The 26,742-nt window shown below is 40.6% G+C and overlaps 1 protein-coding gene across 1 annotated transcript in view; it reads right to left on the bottom strand.

Annotated features, from left to right (window-relative positions):
- Positions 1-2,530: 2,530 nt before the first annotated feature.
- The window catches only part of nfatc2a (nuclear factor of activated T cells 2a), a 105,777-nt gene continuing 81,565 nt past the window's right edge, over positions 2,531-26,742 (bottom strand). Inside the window, exon 11 of the mRNA XM_078419336.1 lies at positions 2,531-3,353. Coding sequence (XP_078275462.1) covers positions 3,339-3,353 — 15 coding nt within the window. The 3' untranslated portion in view covers positions 2,531-3,338. The remainder of the gene's footprint in view (positions 3,354-26,742) is intronic.

The raw sequence follows: 26,742 nt of genomic DNA, 5'->3' as shown, positions 1-26,742 counted from the left end.
CACCTGGAATCGCAAAAGTAAGGAAAGTAATTTGTACTTCAAACACGTATTAACTCAAGATAATTTGCAAAATCTTTTTAAGATTTCATTTTTATAAATCGAGTAAATGAACACCGATGGATTAAGTCGTTTCATCCCATCGTTTTACCTTTCTATCTTCTACTGCACTGTTACCAATTTGTTTGTTTTTTTGCTAAAAAAGAGTTTAAAATATGAACGCATTGAGGGTCAACAAAATTGAATTTGTTATACATTTACAATGATTTTATGAAATTATAATACATTGTTTTAACCTGTGACAGTCTCAGTTTGCAATATAGAGGACTCATAAGTTACTCTGTGCTTTATGAAAGGATATACTGGTAGGAGCATCCTTCCATGCATTATTTTAATTATGATATTAAATAAGAGATAAAGATCAAATATAAATGACCAGGAAATAGTAAGCTTAAAAGCAAAAGCTTAGAGATTTGTTCACTCCATAGTTAAGTAATAACCAAGAAACATAACTTTAAAACAGATTCCTTAACAGAGATTTAATCTATGAACGAATTGTCCCTTGACAGTAAATAAATGTGACTTTTGAAGGGGGAACGTAAATAATGTGTCAACGATGTAATATTAGTTGATGCCATCCTTATCTCCATATTCCATCACATTTAAAAACTTCTCATTTCTGATCCTTACATTACAAGCTATTTACAACAGTTGGCAGTTTTCGTGCTTGATTATATTATATGGGAAACGCTGTCCAATAAACCATTGATAAATTGGTATTATGGAATGAGAATAGTAAAAGAATCTTTTGGCATTTAAGCAAGCTAAATATAAGTTTAATACAAAACTAAAATAAATTCATCTACATTTAAAAAAATGGCATTTGGGCTTTCTTAAGTCTACATTCAATGATTCATTAAATCATTTTGAGATCATGGGTGTTGAGATTAAAGTTTACTGTACCTATTTATAAAACTAAAGAAGCTTGGAAGATGCACAGCTAAACAATTTCTAATGAGGCACCAGATTACAAACCAGTCCGATTGCTTGGGGGTTTTCAATAATAATTGCTTTCTTATTTGAGCCGAAGTACTTGCAAATCTTTATACAGTTGAGCAAATTGTAGCATCTGAATAGGCCTTTTTTTGTGGAAATATGAGATGCTTGAAACACTATGGGCCGTAAATCCTTTCTCCTATTTACAGTAATCTAATTTACAGTACCATATTTTCTAGCCCCACAAGGTGGCAGTTAACAATAACAAATTAGTATTTATGATATTTAAATCTAATTCTGCCATGCGTTATCCTATGCCACCAACAGGGAATGTATTTGATAGGCATCGCCCAATATTGCAAGAAACATTAAGATAATTTGAGCAGCAGAGATACACAAATCTTCTGGTTCATCAGAAAGTAAAACAAATGTTCTTATAGTTTCTGGGCTATAGAGTTAGAAAAGCATCTGTGGTTTACAACGACAAAATAGATTAGTGGATTCACAAGATTTGAGAATAGAATGTCATTAAAAGCATTTCCACTGTTTAGTGGAGATATTCCAGTCACTTCAATAATAACTAACCTCAAATTCCTGATCATTAGGCACAAAATAGTCCAGCTATTCTTCGGCAAAAATTGTAATGTACTACTTAATTGCCACAGACACTATTCATGCCAATATTAATGATTCCTATCCTGACTGTAACAGTATTTTGTTCTAGAAGTCAGGAAGTAGATTGCAACTTCTGATGAAAAGAACGGTGTGCAGCCTTGGAGGGCAGAAGACCTGTGAAAGCTATATTAACGCAAAACCATTCAGCTAAAAATGGCTGCAAAAGGAACAACTCTGATACTATGTAATCAGTCACTCGTTATTACAATTGCATCCACATGTCCAAGAAGAAGATAATGATAATAATGTACAAAATATTTAACCTGCCTAATGCAAGCTGATTCTGTTGTGTAATTCAGCAAGGCTGATTAAACCACAAACAGAGGGAAAACAGCTGAGCAGGAGAAAAGTCTGTACACTGACCACAATATTAACTTTCAAAAAATTGACAAGCAACATGTACACCAGATATGTTAATATACAATTAAAATTATCTTGATTCCTTTTGAAAACATAGAAAATAACTTCATTCTCAGATTTTTAAGTATCAAAAAAGAAGTATATCCCATTGTTATAAAAATAACTGCTAAAACGATGGCAGATGATTTCAAGAAATGCTGTAGGATTTTTTTTTGGTATTTATGGCGTTGAAATATTATCCACTATAATGGGAATTCAAGTTATAAACAAAAAAATAATTCCTCGGAGCTTGAGATATTAACAATTAGATCTGCAGTGACTGACGCTTTGGTTAAATAAATCAACATGCATCAGTTATCAGTATTAGTTATTCTTGAATTCTTCACTTGTCTTACCTCAGGCCGCTGAGATGTTTTATGTCAGAGTTATATTAATGACAACCCAGAATAAGTCAGAAAGAAACCTTGAGCTTCAATGCAGCATGTCGATTCTAGCAGTTTTCTTTAAACTGCTGTACATAAAATAACTTACTTAGTTTGAGAGAAACCGTGCATTCTTGCTGATCATTCACCAGTTATCAATGGTCAACACAAATCAACAAATTGTTGTACAAAAGTGGGAGTTACAGGCTGGTGAATAATTTTTGTTGTTGTTGCATTTTGCTAAAAAGACATCACACTTGCCTGGGATTTATCCAAATATATTTCTAAGTGAGTGCCAATCATATTGATGTGGTGATAGGGGATGTCAAAGTGGCAGTGATGCACATTCTTGCAGCCAAACAGCTTCTTCATACCAATACTTTTCATTTTGACTTCAAGCCATGTTTAGGTCTTTTCTATGGAAATGGTTGCAAAAATAATTTGCGGTCCTTGTAGATAAAGAAGATAATACGGAGAGCTTAAAAATTGCTCCATTTTCTCATGGAAGCGTGTGAAGTTCAGTCCTTCTTAAAAAAATGAGACTAGAAATGGGCCTGATCCAAATGAATAGAAGTGTACAAGTGTAAACAAAAAACACACTTTTTTGGACCCAATGCATGGATTTGAAAATGAATGGAAACTATGAGGAAAATTTGCTATGCCGAAATGAACATGGTTAAAGTTCCCATGGTGATTAGTCAGAGAAACCAACTCCTTGCCAGCTTATTGTTCTGTGCAGCTGAATGTCAAATTTATTGTTGACCTATGGGTGAACCACAGGTGTAATAGGGATGTGTAGAAAGTTTCCACGTTATGCAAGGAAGTGTCCATTGTACATTTGCTGAGTCTACGACTGGCTTCGCACAGTAACTCCAGAAAGATCTTTTCTTATGATTTCATTAACTGCAAAGGAAAGAAATATAACATGAGTATGTTCAGTTCTTTGTATGAGCTATAAAATATCAATTTCACAATTTCATAGATTTATCAATTAGTTTAGTTTAGAGATAAAGCACGGGAACAGGGCTTTTGACACACGTGTTGCACGCCGACCAGCGATACCCGCACATTAACACGAGAGACACTTTACAATTTTACCAAGCCAATTAACCCACAAACTTGTGCTTCTTTGGAGTGTGGAAGGAAACCGGAGCACCTGGAGAAAACCTGCGCAGGTCCCGGGAGAACGCCCAAACTCCATAAAGACTCTCTAAACTAAATCTCTAAACTAAACTAATCAATTAGTTTAAAATAAATGTAACATTACACAAATAAAATTTAAGTTCCTTCCAATTGAATGTTTAAGTATTATTAAATTGCTTTGCGTCAAAGCAATTGATAATAATACAATAAAATTCTTAACCGTCTCACAATTTCAGTCGTCAAACTAAAAGCACAGGTGCCTGTGGGGTAAGTTAACTCGAAACAATGCGCTGGTAGTTATACAAGTTAACCAGAAACATTACACAGGTCGCTGTATAAGTTAACCAGAAACAATGCACAGGTAGCTCTGCAAGTTAACCAGAAAGGATGCAATAGACAATATATTCGTAAGTTAGCAGCTAAACTCTGGCACATGCAGTTATTGGGACATGGCAATGAACGAGAAGCATTCTTTTTTCTACATTTTAACTGACTGCTCCCCAATTACTGCATTGCCTTTTGTTTTGGCGCAGATTGTTCACCAATTCAAGGAGCAGAGTTAGGCCATTCGGCCCATCAAGTCTACTCCGCCATTCAATCATGGCTGATCTATCTTTCCCTCTCAACCCCATTCCCCTGCCTTCTCCCCGTAACTCCTGACACCGTTATTAATCAAGAATCTGTCAATCTCTGTCTTTTGTGGGCTGAAAACCATAATAAACACAAACCTGTCCATTCATGACTGTCTGAATAAAATGACAGTGTCATTTGGACTCAGAACCTTACATAGTTTCATATTTGACTTGCACATCAGGAATCAAGAGGACCCACTACCATCATGAAAAGTGGATCACCATTTCTCAAAATTACAAAATAAGCAAGCCCCTGTGTACTTGTATAAGTGACTCTATTATGTGCAATTGTTTCAATGTTACTGATGCACTCTGAAATTCATATATTTGCCAAAACCATACTTGCAAAAGGAGAAGCACAGAGTGGACATTTACGATATGACTTCAGGAAGGCAGTGAAAGTTTTTTTTGTTCCATCGTCTCTAGCTTTGTGTACGTTCTACAACTTCCTGCCCCTTGTGTTAAACGAGGAAATGATAGCTGTGAGTAAATGGAAAGTTTGGCTGCCCCCTCAAACTATTAATAACTTGAAGATGAAAAGTGTGGGTGGAAGTTCTCAGTTCTCACCTGCTGCAGGTAAAGACACGTGTGCACACACACACACACACACACACACGCACACCCATTTGTCCATTACATGGATAGGACAGGTTTGTCTGGATATGGACCAAATGCGGGAAGGTGGGACTAGTGTAGCTGGAACACATTGGCCGGTGTGGGCAAGTTGGGCTGAAAGGCCTGTTCCCATGCTGTATCACTCTATGCCTTATCATCGCACAAGCATGGTGAGTTTCAAAGAAACGTGTGACCTTCCAGGTGGCCGATTTTCAAGCCCATTATATGTTTGAGTGCATTCGACACACTGAAAAGATTTACAAAATATTGGAGCTTGCTTATTTTGAGAAATGGTGATGCACATGAAATCTTGGGACATGGAAATGAAATCTTTAACATTATAAAATTCAATAAATTGAATTACTGACATTTCAATTTCATCATGAATTGAAGAAAATGCTTTCCTCTTAAAGAGAGTTAAAATTCACCAGGGCAGCATAAAGTCACAGTTAATCTCATAGGAAACAAACATCAAAGTTTATTCATGGAAGGACAGGTTTAAAAAAAATCTTGGCTATGTGCAGTTAATTTAACATGTTAAACTGTTTGTAAAATTATATAAAATGTACAGAATAATGAATCTGTTTACAATGTGCTATAACTGTAATTTTTGATACATCATAGTGCCAGCCATTGCTGTTTAGTTGAGTGTTGTTTGCCATCAATAACGGATGTTTGTTTTGAACCTCCATTTTTGTTACTTGCTTTTTTAAACAGCACTCTAAGGATGAAGCCATGGAGACAGCAACAACTGTGAATAGCTTGTTTTAGATGTTGTAATACAATAATTTATTGTTATTGGAGATAGTTTGAAGATCTACTGCTTCAAAATTTATTGCTCGTCCATTGTGATAAACATGCAATTTCCTGGTGTCAGCGTTTTGCCCTCTGATTCAAACGTGGGGATTAAATGTCCATTCCATTCACGAGAACAGAATTAAATTTCTGAGACAGAATACAAAATGCTGACACTACTGATACATTTATCACATCCGGCTTTGGATAAATTTCCAGGCATAGATTGCCCATTTATAGAAAAGATGCTGCCGTCTTTATTTCTAAGGCAACAAAGATGCCTCCTACATGTTCTTATTTTGATAGGGGTTTAAAATAGGCTTTAAGATCAATAAATATATTGGCATCAGGCTATGCCGACTTTCTCTGATCTCAATTCTCTGTTCTCCAAAGTACTTTAAGTAACCAAAAATTATCTTTAAAAAAAAAATTGTACGTGCAGAAACTCCAATCTCAGTCAAGATTTATGACAGAAGTTATGTGTTTCCTGCCAACAAGGAAATATGGGATGAATCACTCGTAATATCTACAGTGCTTGCTGTTCCCATTTATCAATTGTCTTGTCAAAGCCAATTTAAAATCTTCTAAAACATCATCCCTCAGTCAACATTTATGGACAGGTCGAAGCATACAAATAAATAGTTCTATATTGTTGAAAATGAGTATGTATTGATCATGCCATGCAGCCAAGCTCTCAATCAAGTTTCAGTGTGTTAATACAAATGGTCATAGTCATACGGTGATACAGTAGGGAAAACAGGCCCTTCGGCCCAACTTGCCACACTGGCCAACATGTCCCAGCTACACTGGTCCCACCTGTCCGTGTTTGGTCCATATCCCTCCAAACCTGTCCTATCCATGTATCTTTCTAACTGTTTCTTAAATGTTGGGGTAGTCCCCGCCTCAACTACCTTCTTTGGCAGCTTGTTCCATACACCCACCACCCTTTGTGTGAAAAGGTTACCCCTCAGATTCCTATTAAATCTTTTCCCCTTCACCTTAAACCTACGTCCTCTGGTCCTTGATTCATTTACTCCGAGCAAGAGACTCTGTGCATCTACCCAATCTATTCTTCTCATGATTTTATACACCTCTATAAGATCACTCCTCATCCTCCTGCACTGCAAGGAATAGAGTCCCAGCCTACTCAACCTCTCCCTATAGCTCACACCCGCTAGCCCTGGCAACATCCTTGTGAATCTTCTTTGTACCCTTTCCAGCTTGACCACATCATTCCTATAACATGGTGCCCAGAACAGAACGCAATACTCTAAATGCGGCCTCACCAACGTCATATATCCTCAAGATATGATGGTAAGAAGCTAAGGCCAAGTCAAGTCAAGTTTATTGTCAGTTGCACAAGGATACAGAGCTACAGGTGTAATGAAAACCTTCCTTGAAGCAATGGCTTTGCCCCACTCTTACCTCTTTTTACCAGCTTTCTCCCCCTTGCTCCATCATTCTGAAGAAGGATCCAAACCCAAAACGGCTTCAGTCTATTTCTCTACACAGATGCTGCCTGACCCGTTGAGTTGGCTCTTGAGCACTCAAGATTCCAGCATCTGCCGTCTCTTATACCTTCAGGCTGGATGTGGAACTGTGGCAAATGACTGGTCTCCCAAATGACTTGGTATATTTTTTGGAATGTATATTTTTGAAAGCCAAATGAGTGGAAAAGACTTAAATGTGGGAATCAAAGGGATCGAGAATTAAAGTTCATCAGTACATAAGTTCTAGGAGCAGAATTAGGACATTTGGCCCATCAAGTCTACTTTGCTATTTAATCATGGCTGATCTATCTTTACCTCTCAACCCCATTCTCCTGCCTTCGCCCATAACCACTGACACCCGTACTAATGGAGAATCTGTCAATCTCTGCCTTAAAAATATCCATTGACAGCCTCCATAGCCTTCTGTGGCAATGAATTCCACATTTACCACCCTCTGACTAAAGAAATTCCTTCTCATCTCCTTTCTACAGGTTAGTCCTTTTATTCTGAGGCAATGGCCTCTGGTCCACTCGTGGAAACATCCTCTCCTGATTCAGAAGAAGAGAAGGAAAGAGCAGAAAGAAAAAGGGAACAGGGAGAGGGCAATGAATAGGGAATAGAGAGACAGGGTTGTTCCATGAGAATAGCAGCAACAGGAAAGGATGAATATTATGAGAATGAATTGCAGGAGTTATTAATGAGCCGATTGATTTAAGGAAGAGATGGAAAGATGCGAGTAAGAAAAATATGCAAATAAAAGAGAAAATCAAAAATGTTCTACTTCTAAAATGCAGGCCCAGCTTGTTCTACTGACGATATTGCCCAGGTCTGTTTCCCATAGAAGACAAAGAAATCCTGGGAGTGGATGGTGGGCAGTGCCCTCTTCTTGAACCACAGCTCTTTACCATGATTTCCAACAACTAAGTTGCTTGCTGGCAGCAGAATGTGATCTGGAATCACGTTCATCCCAGACTGGAGAAGGAGAGCAATGATGCATCCCTAAAGAACATGAGTGAACCGACGAAGCTTCATTGCTCTCTCGTTGGATTTAAAAACTGATTTCCAATTCTCCAATCGCCATGTTGGAATTCGATCTTGCCTTTCTCTGAGTTATTCATTCAGTAAAGCAACCAATATACAGGTTGGCCCCAGGTTATGAACGCCCGATAGTCCAACACAGGTACTGACCTCCCCACCATTGAAGGGATTTACAGGAGTCACTGCCTCAAAAAGGCAGTCAGCATCATCAGAGATCCACACCACCCTGGCCACACACTCATTTCACTCCTGCCATCGGGACGAAGATATCGGAGCCTAAAAACTGTAACAACCAGGTTCAGGAACAACTTCTTCCCTACAGCCATCAGGCTCCAAATATTATATTGCTTACACGGTACTTGCTGTTGCAAGTAAGAATTTCATTGTTCTGTTTGGGACATATGACAATAAAACACTCTTAACTCGTGACTTATGGAAACCCTTACATAAGATCGAGGTCCAATTACAACGTCAATTTTTAAAGACAAAAGAGGAAGAAGTTTGGACTTTTTTGCCTTCCATCACAGTGAGGAATGTGTGGAATCCGCTGTGGGGCATGTTTATGTTAACTTTTATGTAGTTGTGTGTCTTGTTGCTTTTTTTTTCCATATGGCTGTATGGTAATTCGCATATCACTGTACCTTAATTGGTACATGTGCCAATAAAAGACCTTTGAAACCTTTGACTCTTTTTTCATTTTTAGTAATTGTTCTTTCTTTGTAGCCCGCTGTGCTTATGATGCCATCCATTACAATATTCTGCAGGTATATGTACCATATTGAGGGATTTTTGTGTATTTTCTGGCATACAGACAAAATTGACTTACAGATACCTGTAGAAAAGGAACCCATTCACTGCCCTGGGATAGCTGACACGATTGCCATGAAGGTAGAGGAGAAATTAAAAGTAGACAAGTGCCAATTGGATGAGTGAGGGAACAATTGGAAAAGGGGAAGTTGGATAAAAACTGGAAACATTGACGTTTGCAAATTGTAGTTTTTGAAACATCATGTGGTTAATAATTTATTGAATATTCTGTGCACGCTATAAGAAAAACGAGTTGGATTTTTGCCTTGAAGCCATTATTTTTCTAAGTTTGTAATGGCAGTCCAGCCAATTTGGTGCAACAATCCAGTGGCACATCTTGGGGGAACATAGTGACGCAGCTGAGAGAGCTGGTGGAGACCCGGGTTCGAACCTGACTTCGGATTCAATGTGGAGTCTGCACGTTTTCACTGTGACCGTGTGGGTTTCCTCTGGGTGTTCCAGTTTCCCATCACAAAGATGTGTAGCTTTGTTAATTGGTTAATTGGCTGCTGTAAATCGCCCCCTAATATGCAGGGCGTGGCTGAGAAAGTGGTATAACATAGAAATAGAGTCATCAGGTAATTAAAAGTCAGTGTGAACTCGGTGTGCCGAAGGGCCTGTTTCCATGTTGTATCTCTAAACTAAACTAAACCCTTCATCTAGGTAAGTATTCACATGTATCATCTCTAACCCCCAAAAAAATCACAAGAGATGTTGTTAACTCCTTTCTAACAAATGAGTTAAAAAATGTAAATGCTGGCAAACAACTTATATACAATATGTCATGGGCATTAGTCCTACACGAGTGAAAGGTAATACACAAATCAGATGCAAAAACAGCCACAGCTAAAACTTTGCACCAGTTATATAAACCTTTTGCCTGATTAGTTTAAGCTGTGCAAACACTACTTATTTTCTTGACTACTATGAACTTCCTGTGGAGCAATGCAATGCACAGTAAAATGATGGGATTATCAGTGACTGCTAGGGCAGTTTGGCTCAGAGTGAAACTCTGGACAGGTTCAGATTTGCAATCCATTCCGGGTATCTTCCTGTGATAACTGTCTTTGTTTTTTTTCAAATGCTACGAATAGTCTTAAATTTGTCCTCAGGCTTCTGAGTGGTTCTTCCATAAGCTAGGGCAATGTCTGATCTATACCATTGCGGACATTGGACTTTATCTCTGGAACTGGTGGGCTCCAATGCTGAGAACTATATTCTTTACTGTGTATCTTACCCTTCATTCTACCTATTGTACTTGAGTTTATGTTTTAGACATTAGAGATGCAGTATGGAAACAGGCCCTTTGGTCCACCGAGTCCGCGCCGACCAGCAATCACCCCATACACGGGCACTATCCTACACACTGGGGACAATTTACAATTTATAGAAGCCAAACCTGTACGTGTTTGGGGTGTGGGAAGAAACCGGGACACCCAGAGAAAACCCACGTGCTCACAGGCAAAATGTACAAACTCCGTACAGACAGCACCCGTAGTCAAGGTTTAACCCGGGTCTCCAGCGCTGTAAGGCAACAATTCTATTGCTGTGCCAATGTGTTGCCCATTAAGTTTGGATTAGTTGTATTTATGTAGAGTGTGATCTGAATTAATTGGATAGCAGGCAAAAAAGAAATCGCTGCACCCCAGTACACGTGACAATAACAAACATAATTCTAATTTGCAGCTTCACAACTCCTCTCTCAACAAATATCATACATGAGGCACCACACACACATCTCATTTCTCTTTATCTTTGCTACCATTCAGCGCATCCTCCTTTCCCCCATTCCCCCACATCCTTCTGAATAACCTACACTCTCTCTCACATGATTATGGCACATGGCAAACTGCCCAATGGACGGGATTGTCTATGAGCTCAGGATTATGAACCTCCATGGCAGACGAACTCTGTCAACAATTGAGCAGCTGAATAGGCAGAAGTGTTTTATAAAAATATATGAATCTCAGAAGTGATAGTGTACATTCCCTTCTCTGTTTTAATGGTTCACTACACACAGAGACAAAGACTTTGTCCTTTGGGGCCATAACAAACAGCAAATTCATGATTCCATTCATTTGAATTATTTTCAATACTCGTGTAAAATTATAGAATTGTTGTTTCCACTGGTGGGAGAGTCTAGATTCAGAGGGCACAGCCTCGGAATAAAAGGACGTACCTTTAGAAAGGAGATGAGGAAGAGTTTCTTTAATTAGAGGGTGGTAAATCTGTAGAATTCATTGTCACAGATGGTTGTGGAGGCCAAGTCAATGGGTATTTTTAAGGCAGGGATTGACAAGTTCTTGATTAGGATATGGTGTCAGGGGTTATGGGGAGAAGGCACGAGAATTGGGTTGAGAGAGAAAGATAGATCTGCCATGATTGAATGGTGACTCAATGAGCCAAATGGCCTAATTCTGCCCCTACGACATGAACTTATAAAAGGAATGATCTGATCCAAATTTTATTTTCACAGACTAATTTTCAAAACTGTTGCCACTTTGCACCATGCATGAAATTAGTTTGTCAAGAATTGTATAAAACAATAGAGAATTGTGGAAAATAACTGAGGCAGTGAATTAAAAAGTGAAGCTCGCCATTTTATTTCATCATTCACAGCTTTAGAAACATTCAGTGCCTTTTTAACTGATAATCATTTCACATCTTCTGCCTCAGAAAGTTGACAGCAGTTAAAACCGACATCGGTTATTTTAGGCTCTTGTGGTATTTAAGCAAATAAATAATTTACTTGAATGCTTCACCCATTACTTTAAATTGTACATAATGCTGAACGTGAAAAGTTGATGTGAGACTTCCTGTACTGTTGGTTGGGGAAAGGGTTTTATTGCTTATCAGTCCTTTATCTGATGTACATAGATTCTGCCTACACTAAACAAAAATCAGTCTAGATTTTGTCAGTGAAGGCAATCAAGCACAAGGTGTTAAGTAAGGACTTTCCCCTCCCTACAATGACCGTTACTCCAACATTAAAACTGTTTTAATTTTACGAACTTTCCACCTCTGTGGCCACAGGATGACTCTATAATTATACAGCCTGTTTGGTTTACTCATGAATGATTGGCCTTGAGAAAGACTCTGCCATACAGTCATTGCTACAGCAACAACTCCCAGCTACATCATAGATTTCTTTTTCAAATATTAGAGCTCTACTCTTTAGCTGCTGTCCATTGCAACAAACAGAACAACAATATTTGAAGACCAAGACTGTTCAGCAGATAAAATGTAGAAACTAGGAAAGTTACTATTTCCCTGGAGAAATATAGTACTTAAATATTTATGAACGATATATTATCACACCCACGTTATTTGCATCACTACCATTACATTTGAATTTAATTAATGTTGTAAAGAAATCATGCAAATCTGTAAGTCCATTTGGATCCAGTTTACATGACTTCATCCTTTGGTTACACTACTTTTTGGGAAAAGAGACTAATTTAGCCAGACACTCACATCCTGCTCTCCACAAGTGAAAGCTGCATACTCTATCCCCAAGGAGGAACCATTAATCAGAGAACAGTAATCACCTCAACTCTTGCAACTTCTTCGGGCAGAGGTGGCAGAGAAAGGACAGCAAACATACTGTTTACCTTCTCTCCCTGGGGAGCAATTGCCTGGGTACTGGAATAGAGAAAATCCACCCAAGCCTGCTTTTTAAGCTTTAATTGCACAAAGCATGCAATTTTATGCGCATTTTGTCATGTCTGCACACATTTCCTGGTGTATTTCTGCCCAATGGACTGGATACTTCCTGGCACCATTCACCCTCACACCAATGCTATTTCCTTGTTGTATTTTGAGCATGTAATGATATCTTCAATGCACATAGCTTGTCCTGCTTGCTTAATGACAGAAATTAACTAAAAAAAGCCAAGGTTTATGATATTTTGTTTTTAGTTTACAGATGCAGCGCGGAAACAAACCCTTCGGGCCACTGATTTCATGCCGACCTGCGATCCCCGCACACCAACACTATTCTACACATCTTAGGGACAATTTAGACAGAGTTAGATGGAGCTCTTAATGATAGCGGAGTCAGGGGGTATGGGGAGAGGGCAGGAACGGGGTACTGATTGTGGATGATCCGCCATGATCACATTGAATGGCTCGAAGGGCCGAATGGCCTACTCCTGCACCTATTGTCTATTGTCTACTGTCCAATTTACAATTTTCCCGAAGACAATTCACCTCCAAACCTGTACGTCTTTGGAGTGCGGGAGGAAACCGGAGCATCCGGAGAAAACCCTCGCGGGTCACGGGTAGAACGTACAAACTCTGTACAGACAGTCCCCATAGTGAGGATCAAACCCGGGTCTCTGGTGCAGTAAGGCAGCAACTCTACCACTGCGCCACCATGCCACCCCTAATATGGTACTAACTCGCATACCCACAAAGTGTACATCACAATGATAGTAGGGAAAACTGTATGATGTAAAAGCCATCTTCCTTAAAGCATCCCTGTTTAATGTTAACTTCAGTGTACATTTAGTGCATCAGGAAGATGAGTGATCCAATAAGACACAACAGGACTTAAATAACAAAGGAAACCAAGAAAATGAGAAGCAGGGGCATTAAATAAATATAAATTGTTGACAATTATTGATTGCCGTAGTGGTGAAATTGGACTGAAATCTAATTCAAGGGTTGGAGATCTTCATCTTTCAGTCACATATTCTCTACACATCCTGTCAGAGGCAGGATGGAAGCTACAACCATTTTGATAATTAACACTGATCTCTATTTCAATTTTGGGAGATTTTTTTTTGTAAACAGTCCGTTTGAGCTTCTTTACGCCTTAATTTGTTTAAAAATGGGAACTGAAACCTTAATTGACCAGATCGTTTAAATTAGGTTCGCACTCAGCAAGTTTTATTAATATTTCAGTATTAATAGGCACCACAATTAAACAGCAGTGGTCCACAGATTTTCAAACAGATTTGGATGTTGGACACAGTTTGATTCCAGGCATGCTATACCATGAGTATACCATGAGTGGACCTTCATCTCCAGCTATGGCTTGCCACACAGCTGTTGTGCAGCAGTAGCACCATTCCTACTTCCTGCTAATGGGTTTTAGCTGTCAACAACAGTCCCTTTGTCTTCGTTTAAAGAGACTGGAGATTTTAATATTTGTTCTTTGGGCAGAGGCCGAGAGCAAAATATTCATATTAGCTCTTTAGTTCACAAATGTTCTGACCTGGAAATATTCATGCTTATTTAGGGATCAAGAGATAGACTCACAGGACGCAAAGAAGTTAGGGAAGGATACTCATGTAGTAGATGGAACAAAGCTCCTTGTGTGGTCTTTTGGACAAAGCCTTCCCCACTGTACTATGTCGGCAGCTACTAAAGGCTGTGCTAGGTGGGTGCAGCAGTGGATGCCAACAGTGCTGCAGACCACTGATGAGTCAGTGCAAACTACTGCTGCAGCTGATGCCTGAGATTGAGGGTTGCAACTCAACATTTGAGGGGCAAATGGTTAACTGTGCTGAATTGCCTGAGGAATGGTCATTACAATTGGGTTGGTGCATCCAGGTTAAGGAGGGAAAATAGTTTTCATCACTTGCTTCAGAAAATATTGAACATAACTTTTTTTTTCTACAGTTCCTTTAAGGACCATGGGTTAAAATATTTATGACTAATATTGGTGGATAGAGCACACCTAGTACTTGGCAAAAATAGCAGAACATCCTAAAAGATAATTTAAACACTGAAGGTCCTTAAAACGTTTGGAGTACCACAGGCAGCCATTTTGAGAAGACAACATTTATCTCCATATTTAATAACACTCGAGGGTGAGATAGAGGAAAAGACTGTCAAATATTTTTCCATCTCTAATTAAAAGGTAAGTTATATAGTCATAGTGACATACAGCGTGGAAACAGGCCCTTCAGCGCCACTAGCCCACGCCGACCAATATGCTGGCCACACCAGCCAACAAGTACGGAAAGAGGAAAGTCCATTTGACCCATCAGAGCTAACATCTTCACAGATCATAGTTCACTGCATCTCAGACATATTTCTTTGATTTTTGTGAGGTAAAGATTTGCATAAGTCATTTATGATATATTTTGTAAAACTTATACATCAAATGTGCAAGGATTGCTCAGAATATACAGCAAACAGTCAATTCACCCTAATCTGTCCTGTTCAGAATTTATACTTCATGAGTTTCTACTAAATTTTCCCCATGACAATCTATCAGATTAATCCTCTATTCTTGTCTCTCTTAAATGCTTCCCTAGCTTATCTTTACACTGATACCATTTACATCAAGTATTCCCTGTGATATTGACTTATGTGGAAAGAGCTTTCTGTCATATTTCTTGGTGATAATCTTTGATTGAAATGTGAATATTTAACTATTATTCTAATTCAAAATGACAGTAACCTTCAATAACCTCCTGCTTGTTTCTGATCATTAAACTATCAAACAATAGATACAAACCTGGCCTTTCATTTCAAGAAAGCAAAAAACAGTACTTGAAAAGGCTTGCATTTGGAACAAAAATAAGTGTGGAATCAGTACTTGCTGGAGCTGATAGAATAATTGCACACGCCTTCATGAAGTAATCCACTTTATCTAGTAGATTGTGCATATGCGTGTGTGTGTGTGCGTGTGTGTGTGTGCGTGTATGTGTATGTGTGCATGCACGCAAATACACTTTATCTAATGGATTGTGCATATGTATTTGTGTGTGTATGTTCATGTGTGTGTGTGTGTGTGTATATGTGTGTGTGTGTGTGTGTGTGTGTATGTGTACATGTGCATGTGTATGTGTACATGTGCATGTGTATGTGCATGTGTGTGTGTGCGCGCGCTAATACACTTTATCAAGTGGATTGTGCATATGTGTGTGTGTGTGTGTGTGTGTGTGTGTGTGTGTGTGTGTGTGTGTGTGTGTGTGTGTGTGTGTGTGTGTGTGTGTGTGTGTGTGTGTGTGTGTGTGTGTGTGTGTGTGTGTGCACATGCGCATGCCTTTAAATCTTTCTTTCTCTATGAGACTTATTCCTCACAATTTCACAGTTAAAACATGCTACAACAAGTTTTTAAGTATGTTTCTAAAACAGCAACAGCAGCCAACATGAGAAGGGAAAACCACAAAGTGTTAATGTGTCACGTCGGAATATTTGAATTTTATGATCATACAATGGCACGTTGCCTGATCGCAGAGAAAGTCAGTCGTTCTTTCCTGAAATAACTTTCAGATGAACAGTAATGAGGGTCATATGACAAATACTTGCCATTAATGCTGCCTTTCAGTCTCTACAGTGCAGGGAGCCAAAGTGCGGTATTATATTGCTTAGCAACGTGACTAGCAACCATTTCAACCTCTGTTGCAATGTTTTTGTTTACATTTTTGTTTCAGTATAACCTTACAGAGGGTTACAGTTCACATTAGAGGAGCGTAGGGTGGCTCCATTGAAGGTGTGTTTAATGATTAAGATAAAGTCCTGTCAAACTTTGGCAATTAAAGCGAAGGAGGTAGAGTTAGACATTCTTCCTCCTGCTTTCTGCAAGCCTGCTAATTTGCTTGTTCGTTATTGCTAAACAATATGGGCTTTTCATTGCATGGCTCTGCTTCCCATTTCCACTTTCTGATCTCATTCTGCTACTTAAAGCTTCTTTAGTTTAGTTTAAGAGATACAGCACGGAAACAGGCCCTTCGGCCCACCGAGTCCGCACCGACCAGCGGTCCCCGCACATTAACACTATCCTACACATACTAGGGACAATTTACATTTATACCAAGCCAATTAACCTACATACATGTACGTCTTTGGAGTCTGGGAGGAAACCGAAGATCTCGGAGAAAACCCACGTCTGTCACGGGGAGAACATACAAACTCCGTACAGACAGCAACCGTAGTTGGGATTGAATGCGGGTTTCCGGTGCTGCAGGCACTGTAAGGCATCAACTCTACCGCTGCGCCACCGTGCCGCCCTGCTTAGTTTTTAGTTTTAGTTTTGGAGATACAGCATGGAGACAGGCTCTTTGCCCCAACAAGTCCGTATCAACCATTAATCACCTGTTCACACTGGTTCTATGCTATCTCACTTTCTCATCCACTCCCTACACATAAGGGACATTTTTTTTACACAGGTCAATTAACCCACAAACCCGGTTGTTTGGAATAACATCATGACGTTTCCTGTTTATTTCAGGAAGACAAAACACAGTGAAAGAGAAGTGTCCCAGTTGTTCAAATGCATATTGTCTTTGTCAGAGATGAAGTGATTTTGCTTTTTGAACACCTCAAGCAATTTAGAAATACTAGTCATTTTGAGGCAGTAGAGCGCAATGGGACAACAAAAAAGGACTGGACTCTGGAGAGGTGGAGGACTAGATTGCTTCCACAACCCACACAAACGTTGTCAATGATCGACACAAAATGCTGGAGTCATTCAGCGGGTCAGGCAGCATCTCTGGAGAACAGAGATGGGCGGCACGGTGGCGCAATGGTAGAGTTGCTGCCTTACAGCAAAAGCAGCGCCGGAGACCCAGGTTCAATCCTGACTACGGGGGAGTTTGTACGTTCTCCCCGTGACCTGCGTGGGTTTTCTCCGAGATCTTCGGTTTCCTCCAAAGACGCACAGGTATACAAGTTAATTGGCTTGGTAAATGTAAAAATTGTCCCTAGTGGGTATAGGACAGTGTTAATTTGTGGGTATCACTGGGCGGCACGGACCCGGTGGGCCGCAAAAGGCCTGTTTCTGCGCTGTATCTCTAAATTAAACTAAACTAAACTAAACATGGATAGGTGACCTTTTGGGTTGGGACCCTTCAATGTCATCTGTGTTTGCAATAAGGAAGTATTAACGAAGTTTTGTATTTCCCAGTGGAGCTGGGAATCTGTACAGAGATCGTCGTAAAATTGACCCTTTCCTTGAGCTCCAATATAATCACTGGAACAGTACTGGTGTTGACCACCCACTCTGCCAGTGGTGTAACGTAGTTTACTTCAGACATACAGCATGGAAGCAGCCCCTTCACGGGGCCACGCCGACCATTGATCACCCATTTTAGCTCATTCCAAGTTATCCCACTTTCGCATCCTACAGACCAGGGGCAACTTATAGGGGCCAATTAACCTACAAACCTGCACATCTTTGGGATGGGGGGGGGGAAACAGAGCACCCAGAGAAAACCCACGCAGTCAGAGGGAGAAAGTACGAACTCTACACAGACAGCACCTGTAGTCGGGATCGAACCCGGGTCTCTGGCGCTGCAAAGCAGCAGCTCTACCGTTGTGCCATTGTGTCACCATTTGTGCGTGACCGAGAAAAAGGGAGGGAGAATAGATGAATTGCAAAAAAGGACTTTCTATACCGTCAACGAAAAATTCAAAACATGTTTGCACGGTTATGGAGTTTTACATAGACAACGCTAATAAAAATATATCCAAAACTGCTGTGCAATCAAAACCATAGGGCTTGTACAACTGCTAAGTGATGTTACTTTGCTGTAAAAGGAGGTTCAATTGAAACACACTCCCAAACACTAGCTTCTACCAGGTTTCGAGTTTTGGAATATGTCTACACTCTTCTAGTTGCAGTCTCTGAGTGCGCTGGAGAAATCTGTACATTTGCAAAGAAAGCTTTGTGTTCTCAAGAGAAACAAAAAGATACTGTGGTTAAGGATACTTCCTGATTTTTTTTATTTGGGAAGTGAGCAGAGCCAAGAATCAGCCACAATTCGCTTCCTAGCACCCATTATGACAAAGGCAAATTTACAACGCATCACTTATCCACAAATTAACATGTTGCCGAAACTCTGTTGATTAGTTACCAAAGGAAGCAAAATTTGTCGGTGATAAAGCAAGATTGAGGCAGGGAGATGAACTGGATGGCAATCATCAAAGACTTCACTATTTATCAATGCCCTATTGAAATAGTCCCCGTTTCTGAACATATGTAGGACGGACCTGCAGAGGCTGGTTTAAACCAAAGAGTGACACAAAAAGCTGGAGTAACTCAGCATGTCAGGCTGCAGCCCTGGAGAAAAGGAATAGGTGACGTTTTGGGTTGAGACCCTTCTTTAGACCTCGACCCGAAACATCTCCTATTCCTGTTCTCCAGACATGCTGCCTGACCTGCTGAGTTACTCCATCTTTTTGTGTCTATCTTCCCTTTTCTGATCAGTGGCATGCAGGCAACTTTTTGAGCAGAGAGATAGAGAATTTGGATAGTTATAATATCCACCTTGTTTGTACTCCAAACTTGTTCCATTGGGGAGGGAATTCATATGGAGGTGCAGGGAGACAAACTTCTGGGACAATGTTTGGTGGGAATGTTAAAAATCCCAACCAATTACGCCCATTTACAAACGCCCATAGGAAATCGAAATGCTTTCAGCATGGGAAAGCATTTGGGCATCACGATGTGGTCCCATTCAGCTTTTGCTGGGCTCACCACCACCATCAGTGGAATATGTATCCACACTGCATCTGTTTACCGTCCCAATTTCAACCCTGGACACGCCCCCGTGGCACCAACAATCTTCCCAACTTCATTTCAGCCCATTTGGTTCTGTTCAGATTGTTTTGCTAACCGAGCATACCATAACATTTCTGCGAAACCACAGTCTTATAATACTCGAGTTGAGTGCTTCCTGGTTATTTGCCATTATGGATTAATTCGCTGACACATTATTCCTGATAACTTATGAACTTAATTAGGCAGCAGTTAAGTCTGGTGCTGATCTGCTGTGGGACCCCGCTGGCACACACCCACCTGCACCATAAGCAAATCTTTAAGTAAAACCACATGTCCCGAGTTAATGTGGGGGCAAAAGAATGTTGCCAGTCTTAAAGTCAGGATTGCTTCAGTTTGAAGTCTCCCAGCTCTATAGGAAATTAATAAAATTGAAAGAGGGATGGTACAAAAGATTAAACCAGCTTTGGCTCACTTACATCAGTGCAATTTTTAAACCCCAAAGTGGATAATAACCACTAGTGCTTCAGAGCTGGTGTCCTAATCATCATGACTTTCCTTGGTTTCTTTTGCTTCTTTCTTTAGTTTAGTTTATTTAGAGATACAGCGCAGAAATCAGCCCTCCGGCCCACCGAGCCCGTGCCGACCAGTGATCCCCTCACACGAACGCTATCCTACACACACTGGGGACAATTTACAATTTTACCGAGTCAATTAGCCTGCAAACCTGTACGGCTTTGGAATGTGGGAGCACCAGGAGAAAATCCACCTGGTCACATGGAGAATGTACAAACTCTGTACAGACAGCACCCATAGTCGGGATGGAACCCGGGTCTCTGGCGCTGTAAGACAGAAACTCTACCTCTGTGCTACCATGCCACCCGTTACTTTAAAAAAAATTATGTATTTCTGCCAGTTATTAGTACAGTAGGGGAGATGTATCTCACTTCATTTGGTAAAAGCAGGATGATTTCATTGTTAAAAGATGGCCAAATTACCGCATTTAATCATGCTCTGCCTTCAATTTGATTGAGACCTTCTACTCGACATCCCTGAATCTGACAGGAAACTGATTAATTTATGCAGGGAGCTGATTAATTTATGCAGTGAGTGTTCAGGATCGATTGAGAGCACCGTGTTCTCAGTAACTTTGCCAACTAAGAGGAAGAGATCCAAAAACGCTGAGTTTAATATTAGTTATATGGGGGTAGGTAGAGGAAACTCAACAAGAATGTTAGTCATTCTGCTTTGCTTTCCTCCTTTGTGAAGTACCTCCATCCCTACACCCACCCTCACGATTCATGTCTACTTGCAAATTGCTGCGGGTTTACAGCAAGCTGCTGAGCTTCTCCCAATTCCCCAACCTCAACAGGGTCATGGTCCTCCACTGGAGTCATTAGCTGCCAAGCTCTACTATGTATGATATCCCTTCATCTTCTTTCCGATTCATAACATTGATGCAAATTTGCTTGTGTGATTTCCTGCCGTTTGTCTATTCATAAACTATTTATTATGGAAAACTTTCTCAGCTGTGGAAATTTACTAGAATGGGCTACTGGCATGAACCTGACCCCAGAGGAAAATAAAATATTGGAGGCACAGCACAAGAACCTCAGACCGTTATAACCAGTGTGAAACACGGGTATCACTGACCGCCACCCATTCCTACCACGGTCACATCTTGCCCGATGCTGAAAACAACAAGTTGGAAGGTGCGGAGAAATCCCCCGTGTACAAAACGTCCTCTGTGTGCAACATATTTATCTGGTCAACCGTATTGACTCTGCGAATGAGCAACGGTGGTCCTTTGAAATCAGCTCGCATCCTGCTCAAAGTCGTCTCTTGCCACGGTAAACAAATTTCAAAGCGCCACTCGCTTGTTTATTCATTTACTCTGTTTCACTTCAGGAGACTGCTGGAAATGTTTCTGAAATTAACTGCAGCTTATCCCACAACGCCAATGCCAAAACAGCCAAGGTCTTAAGGCAGCAGAAATAGAAGAAAAAAATCATGAGACGCAGTGAAGTGGAGGAATTTATGGGGACGGTTCCAGGGAGTGGAAGTCCCGCTGAGTGAAGACTGCCACTGAATGTGGATTAGAGTAGAACGGGAGGCTCAGGAGGCCAGGGTCTGATTCATGGAAGCAATACTCTGGCATCTAGAATCAAGAAGATTGCAAGTATGGAAGAACTAAAGTTGCATGAGAATTTATAAAAGATAAAGTGTTTTAGTGCAATTGGGGCAGAAGGCTAATGAAGTATTTCAAACAATAAAGTGATCAGCAACTAAAGCTTTGATAGACACAAAAAGCTGGAGTACCTCAGCGAGACAGGCAGCATCTCTGGAGACAAGGAATGGGTGACGTTTCAGGTGGAGACCCTTCTTCAGACATTCCTTCTCTCCAGAGATGCTGCCTGTCCCGCTGAGTTACTCCAACTTTTTGTGTCATCTGCAGTTCCATCCTACACAACTAAAGCTTAGACTAGAATGCCTATATATTGGACAATTTTGTGTCCATTTTTTTCATTTTAACCTTACTTTTGCCACAGTAGATCATTGCAAACATTTCCCAAATGAAATTGTACGGAGTGTAGGTGGTTCACGTTAGCGTGCCTGTCATTCCCAATGTCAGGTGCATATCTATTATAAGTGGAACTATGCCTTTTTCCTCCCATTTCAATGCCAATTATAGCACAAAGCTCAAATCTACTGTGCAGTCACGCATCTCTCCACCATGCATGTTCCCCTTTGTCGGCACTGGGCCTGTACTCGCTGGAGTTTAGAAGAATGAGAGGGGACCTCATTAAAACATACAGAATAGTAAAAGGCTTGGATAGAGTGGATGTGGAAAGGATGTTTTGCACTAGTGGGAGAGTCTAGGACTAGACGTTGTAGTCTCAGAATTAAAGGACGTTCTTTTAGGAAGGAGACGAGGAGAAATTTCTTTAGTCAGAGGATGGTGAATCTGTGGAATTCTTTGCCACAGAAGGCTTTAGAGGCCAAGTCAGTGGATATTTGTAAGGTAGAGATAGATAGATTTTTGATTAGTACATGTGTCAGAGGTTATGGGGAGAAGGCAGGAGAATGGGGTAAGGAGGGAGAGATAGATCAGCCATGATTGAATGGCAGAGTGGACTTGATGGGCTGAATGGCCTAATTCTACTCCTATCACTTATGATCTTATGATCTTATGACAGAATTTGGAAGCTGTCAGCTTCCATCCTGAATCTGACTGTCTCCTTCATGGCATCCATGATATGTAATGGTGCTGTCTGACTGCTACAGGGAAGTGAGTCTTTCAGTCTATTATGTGGAACCTTATCAAAAGGCTTGCTACGGTCCATATAGTGCAGATGCTGGTTTAAACTGAAGATAGACACAAAAAGCTGGAGTAACTCAACGGGCAGGCAGCATCTCTGGAGTGAAGGAATGGGTAACGTTTTGGGCCAAGCCCAAGACCCTTCTTCAGGTCTGAGACACTGGTCAGTATAAAGAAGGCAGGGGTCAGGTACGAGCAGCTGGGATCACGTGAATCCCTGGAACAGTGCAGCCTCAATGTCTTTGGTCATCCAGGGATTCCATACTCCTGTCCACCTTGCCCTTTACACTAAAATGAACATGCAGACCTTGAACTCACGTTATCTCACTTTCAAAAGCTTCCCAAGCAAATTACCAAGGTTATAAGTGTGAAACCTGAAATCACCAGAAGTTCAAATCTACTAATGCAAACAAGATCTGTCCACGCATATTGATTGGTGAATCGCCTGTCCAATGATACATATATAAACCTACAGCTCGATCGGGGGAACTTGCCCACACCGACCATCATGCCTCATCCACACTAGGCCCACCTGCATGTCTTTGGCCCATATCCCTCTGAACCTGTCCTATCCATGCACCTACCTAACTGTTTCTTAAACATTATAGTACCATAATAGTACCTGCCTCAACTACCTCCTCTGGCAGCTCGTTCCATACACCCACCACCCTTTGTGTAAAATAGTTACCGCTCAGGTTCCTATTAAATCTTTCCCCCCCTCACCTTAAACCAATGTCCTCCGGGTTTGGTCTTAATTTGATTCGGTGTTAGTAAAGCTGGAAGTAAATCTGGTTGACAACTTATTCCAATCACATCACCTCTCATTCAGGCATCTTGATCAGACTATACAAATGTCCTTTTTATCAACCTCATTCAACTTCAGTTCCAGGAAGGCTATTCTATTCCAAAATATGACGATGTTTGTTGTATCAATGGCTGTACCTTTGTAACAGTTGCACAGTCTCCAACTGGCTGCTGTATCTCAAGGTCCCCATCTGTACATTTTCTTTGCTTTGTGGCTGTTCAACTGTGGAAGTTCATTGCAATGCTGAACATGTGGGCGGTATCTACTTGTTTTCAGGTACACCATTTGTAACTGTGCGTCAGTTGCTGTGGTTTAGAATTTTCCACACCAGAGTGAAATGCTGACAGTGCAAACACAACGACAACTGATCACCTTGCCTTGCCTTGCAAAATAAATCTTTACTTTGGATCTTGATGGGACACTTGTTAACCTGAAAACATGTCGCTCTATATTTGCAGTGATGCATCTAAAGGAAGGTTTACCATTTTATTACAAGCAATTACGGGCGGCACAGTGGTAGAGTAGCTGCCTTTACAGCGCCAGAAACCTGGGTTGATCCTGACTACAGGTGCTGTCTGAACGGAGTTTGTACGCTCTCCCTGTGACTGTGTGTGTTTTCCCCGGCTGCTTCGGTTTCCTCCCGCATTCCAAAGACGTACAGCTTTGTTGGTTAACTGGCTTCTGTAAATTGTTCCTGGTGTTCCTGTTCATTGTGAACTCGATGGGCCGAAGGGCCTGTTTCCACCCTGTAACTCTAAACTAAACTAAACTGAACTAAGCTAAACAATTCAAAAAGCAAATCTTATTGGTTTCCTTGACCCCCCCCCCCCCCCTCCCCCACCCACCTCAGATTTATTCTAAATAATTTGAAACAACAAAAGGTTGGTCACATATGTTAAAAGCTAAATGCCTCATCTTTGATGCTCTTTATCTGACAAGTGAACTGAAAGATTGCAGAATGGCACTGTTACTTTAAAGTAAAAGTGCAGCCCCGTGTACCGATTGACCTCAGACCTGTCTGCCTGTGGCTTTGACTGCCAGATTGAGCAGACAGTTCCACACGAGTGCTTACACACACACGCACAGAACCTCCACATCCACCAGTTAACCGTGTTGAGCCCCCAGCCGGCAGTGTGCACACTTTCAAGAAATTTAAATAAACTCTGAGCGACAGTTCAGATAAATCTTCACATGAAGTAATCCTGGCATGAGAACATGTCTGAAAGAACTGCATTTTTGGAACTCACATGTGAATTGGCCATCATTTCCTATTTATTTACTTTAACAGTAAATCAGAGGTGGTGGGTGTGAAAAGGGGTGGATTCACCATGGAATCTCAATATGCCTCCCAGCAGTGAAATGTCCAAAACCAGGATTACCACAGGATTACTACCTTTCCTTGATCATCGTTACTTTATGCATATCCATCATCCATTTGTTCTACATCTCTCTATAATCACCGTCTACGTCTCTCGTTTCCCTTTCCCCTGACTCTCAGTCTGAAGGAGGGTCTCGCCCCGAAACGTCACCCATTCTTTTTCTCCAGAGATGCTGCCTGCCCGCTGAATTACGCCAGCTTTTTATGTCTATCTTCGGTCTAAACCAGCATCTGCAGTTCCTTCCTGCACGTAACCACAGATTACAATGAGCCCTGCTGCATCAAAAGAGCTTAATGGGCTCCTCGAGCACTTTACGAACAAGATATGAGGCATTAGTATTATCCTCCAAGTTGGAACAACTCATGTAATCAGGCTGTTATTTTCTAGGTTATTCACCCCAAACCTAGCTTGGTATTAATAAACCACAACTTCCGACATTCTCTGTGAAAGTAGGGTATACACAGCAGATTTTAAATAATCACGATGCATATTTAGATATTTCTGCATTCTGATTTTACATTTTTTTTCTTCTGATTTGGGTTATAATTGGATGAATAATTTTGCCACGCTGGTTAGCTGAACTGTAAGATGTGATTCAACAAAATTCAAATTTTGCGACTTCCATTCAGACTGAACGAGAAGAAAATGGAAGTTGTTTTGTTGATTAAAAAGATGCACATTTTTTGCACCGTAGATAAGAACCTTGTTCTCCTTCTTTTGCAAGACTCCGAATAAAATCAGTGGTTTGGTTTATAATGCAGATGCCCAGCCAGAACTTCCTATCATCATGTAAGAACACCCATCAATGTCAAACTTTTATATCTTTTGAAGATATTGCACATTGCACATCCAGTATCAAAGAACACCAATCACTGAATAAACAGAAACGTAGATAAGCTTATTATATTTTGGACACAGAAAATCCATTGAGTTGTCAGTGACTCACAGCAGCAACTATGCGGGACATGTAGAAATATGGGCAGATCCAGTGAAAACATTAACATATCACTCACAGAGCACAATGCTTTTGACAGATTGTGAACTGGATAGAAACACTATCCCTACAGTTGCTATTTTGTATTTTCCAGTCATTTCATCAGAATCCTCTTCTAACCGGCAAGTATAATTGCAGCTATCAGCACTCACTGAACAGAAATCCCAATGTGGCTTTCATTACGGAATGAAACACAAAATTGCTGAGTGTCAAAATCTACCTGTAAACCAAACCCTCATTATTTTCACTTTAGTTGGAGAAAATGATCAAAAGGTTTTACGCTTGGCACTGCGGCAGTGAATAAGAAGTACGGCAGATAGCTGTGCACAGCGGTTTACAAGAGCTGTTTATAGAGGGGAAGCCTTGTTAAGCAATGCAACAAATTTCTGCAACGTGCCATGTGCGCTTAATTTTTTTCCATTAACTTCTGCCACTGCGTTTGGGGAGATCAGACATTTTGGTGGCAAACAGCTGAAAATAGGATGGGGAGGGTGTTGTGAAAAGGTGTGGGAGCAGCGATGAGCCCTGCCAAATTGGCAGGGCTTCTGGTATGGAAAAGAATGGTCTCAAAGGTCCCCCTACAGAATAAGAGTGAGTTAAGCCAGCAAGCCCTGCCAGAAACAACAAACAAAACGGCTTTCCCCATCCTTCCTGGGCAGTCAGCTCCACAGCATTACAACAGTTGCCATAGAGCTGGCTTTGCTATCATAACAAATTTGATATGTCCAGTTATAAAAGAGTGCACTGTATTTTGCAGACTTGAAAATTGAATTTTTGTTTTTTCACAGCCCCAGCTTACCTCTGTCTGGGTGTTACAGA

Source organism: Rhinoraja longicauda, chromosome 22 (genome assembly GCF_053455715.1).
Source record: "Rhinoraja longicauda isolate Sanriku21f chromosome 22, sRhiLon1.1, whole genome shotgun sequence".
Taxonomy (NCBI): domain Eukaryota; kingdom Metazoa; phylum Chordata; class Chondrichthyes; order Rajiformes; family Arhynchobatidae; genus Rhinoraja; species Rhinoraja longicauda.
The sequence above is the reverse complement of the archived record's forward strand: the minus strand, read 5'-3'. Positions and strand labels throughout refer to the sequence as shown.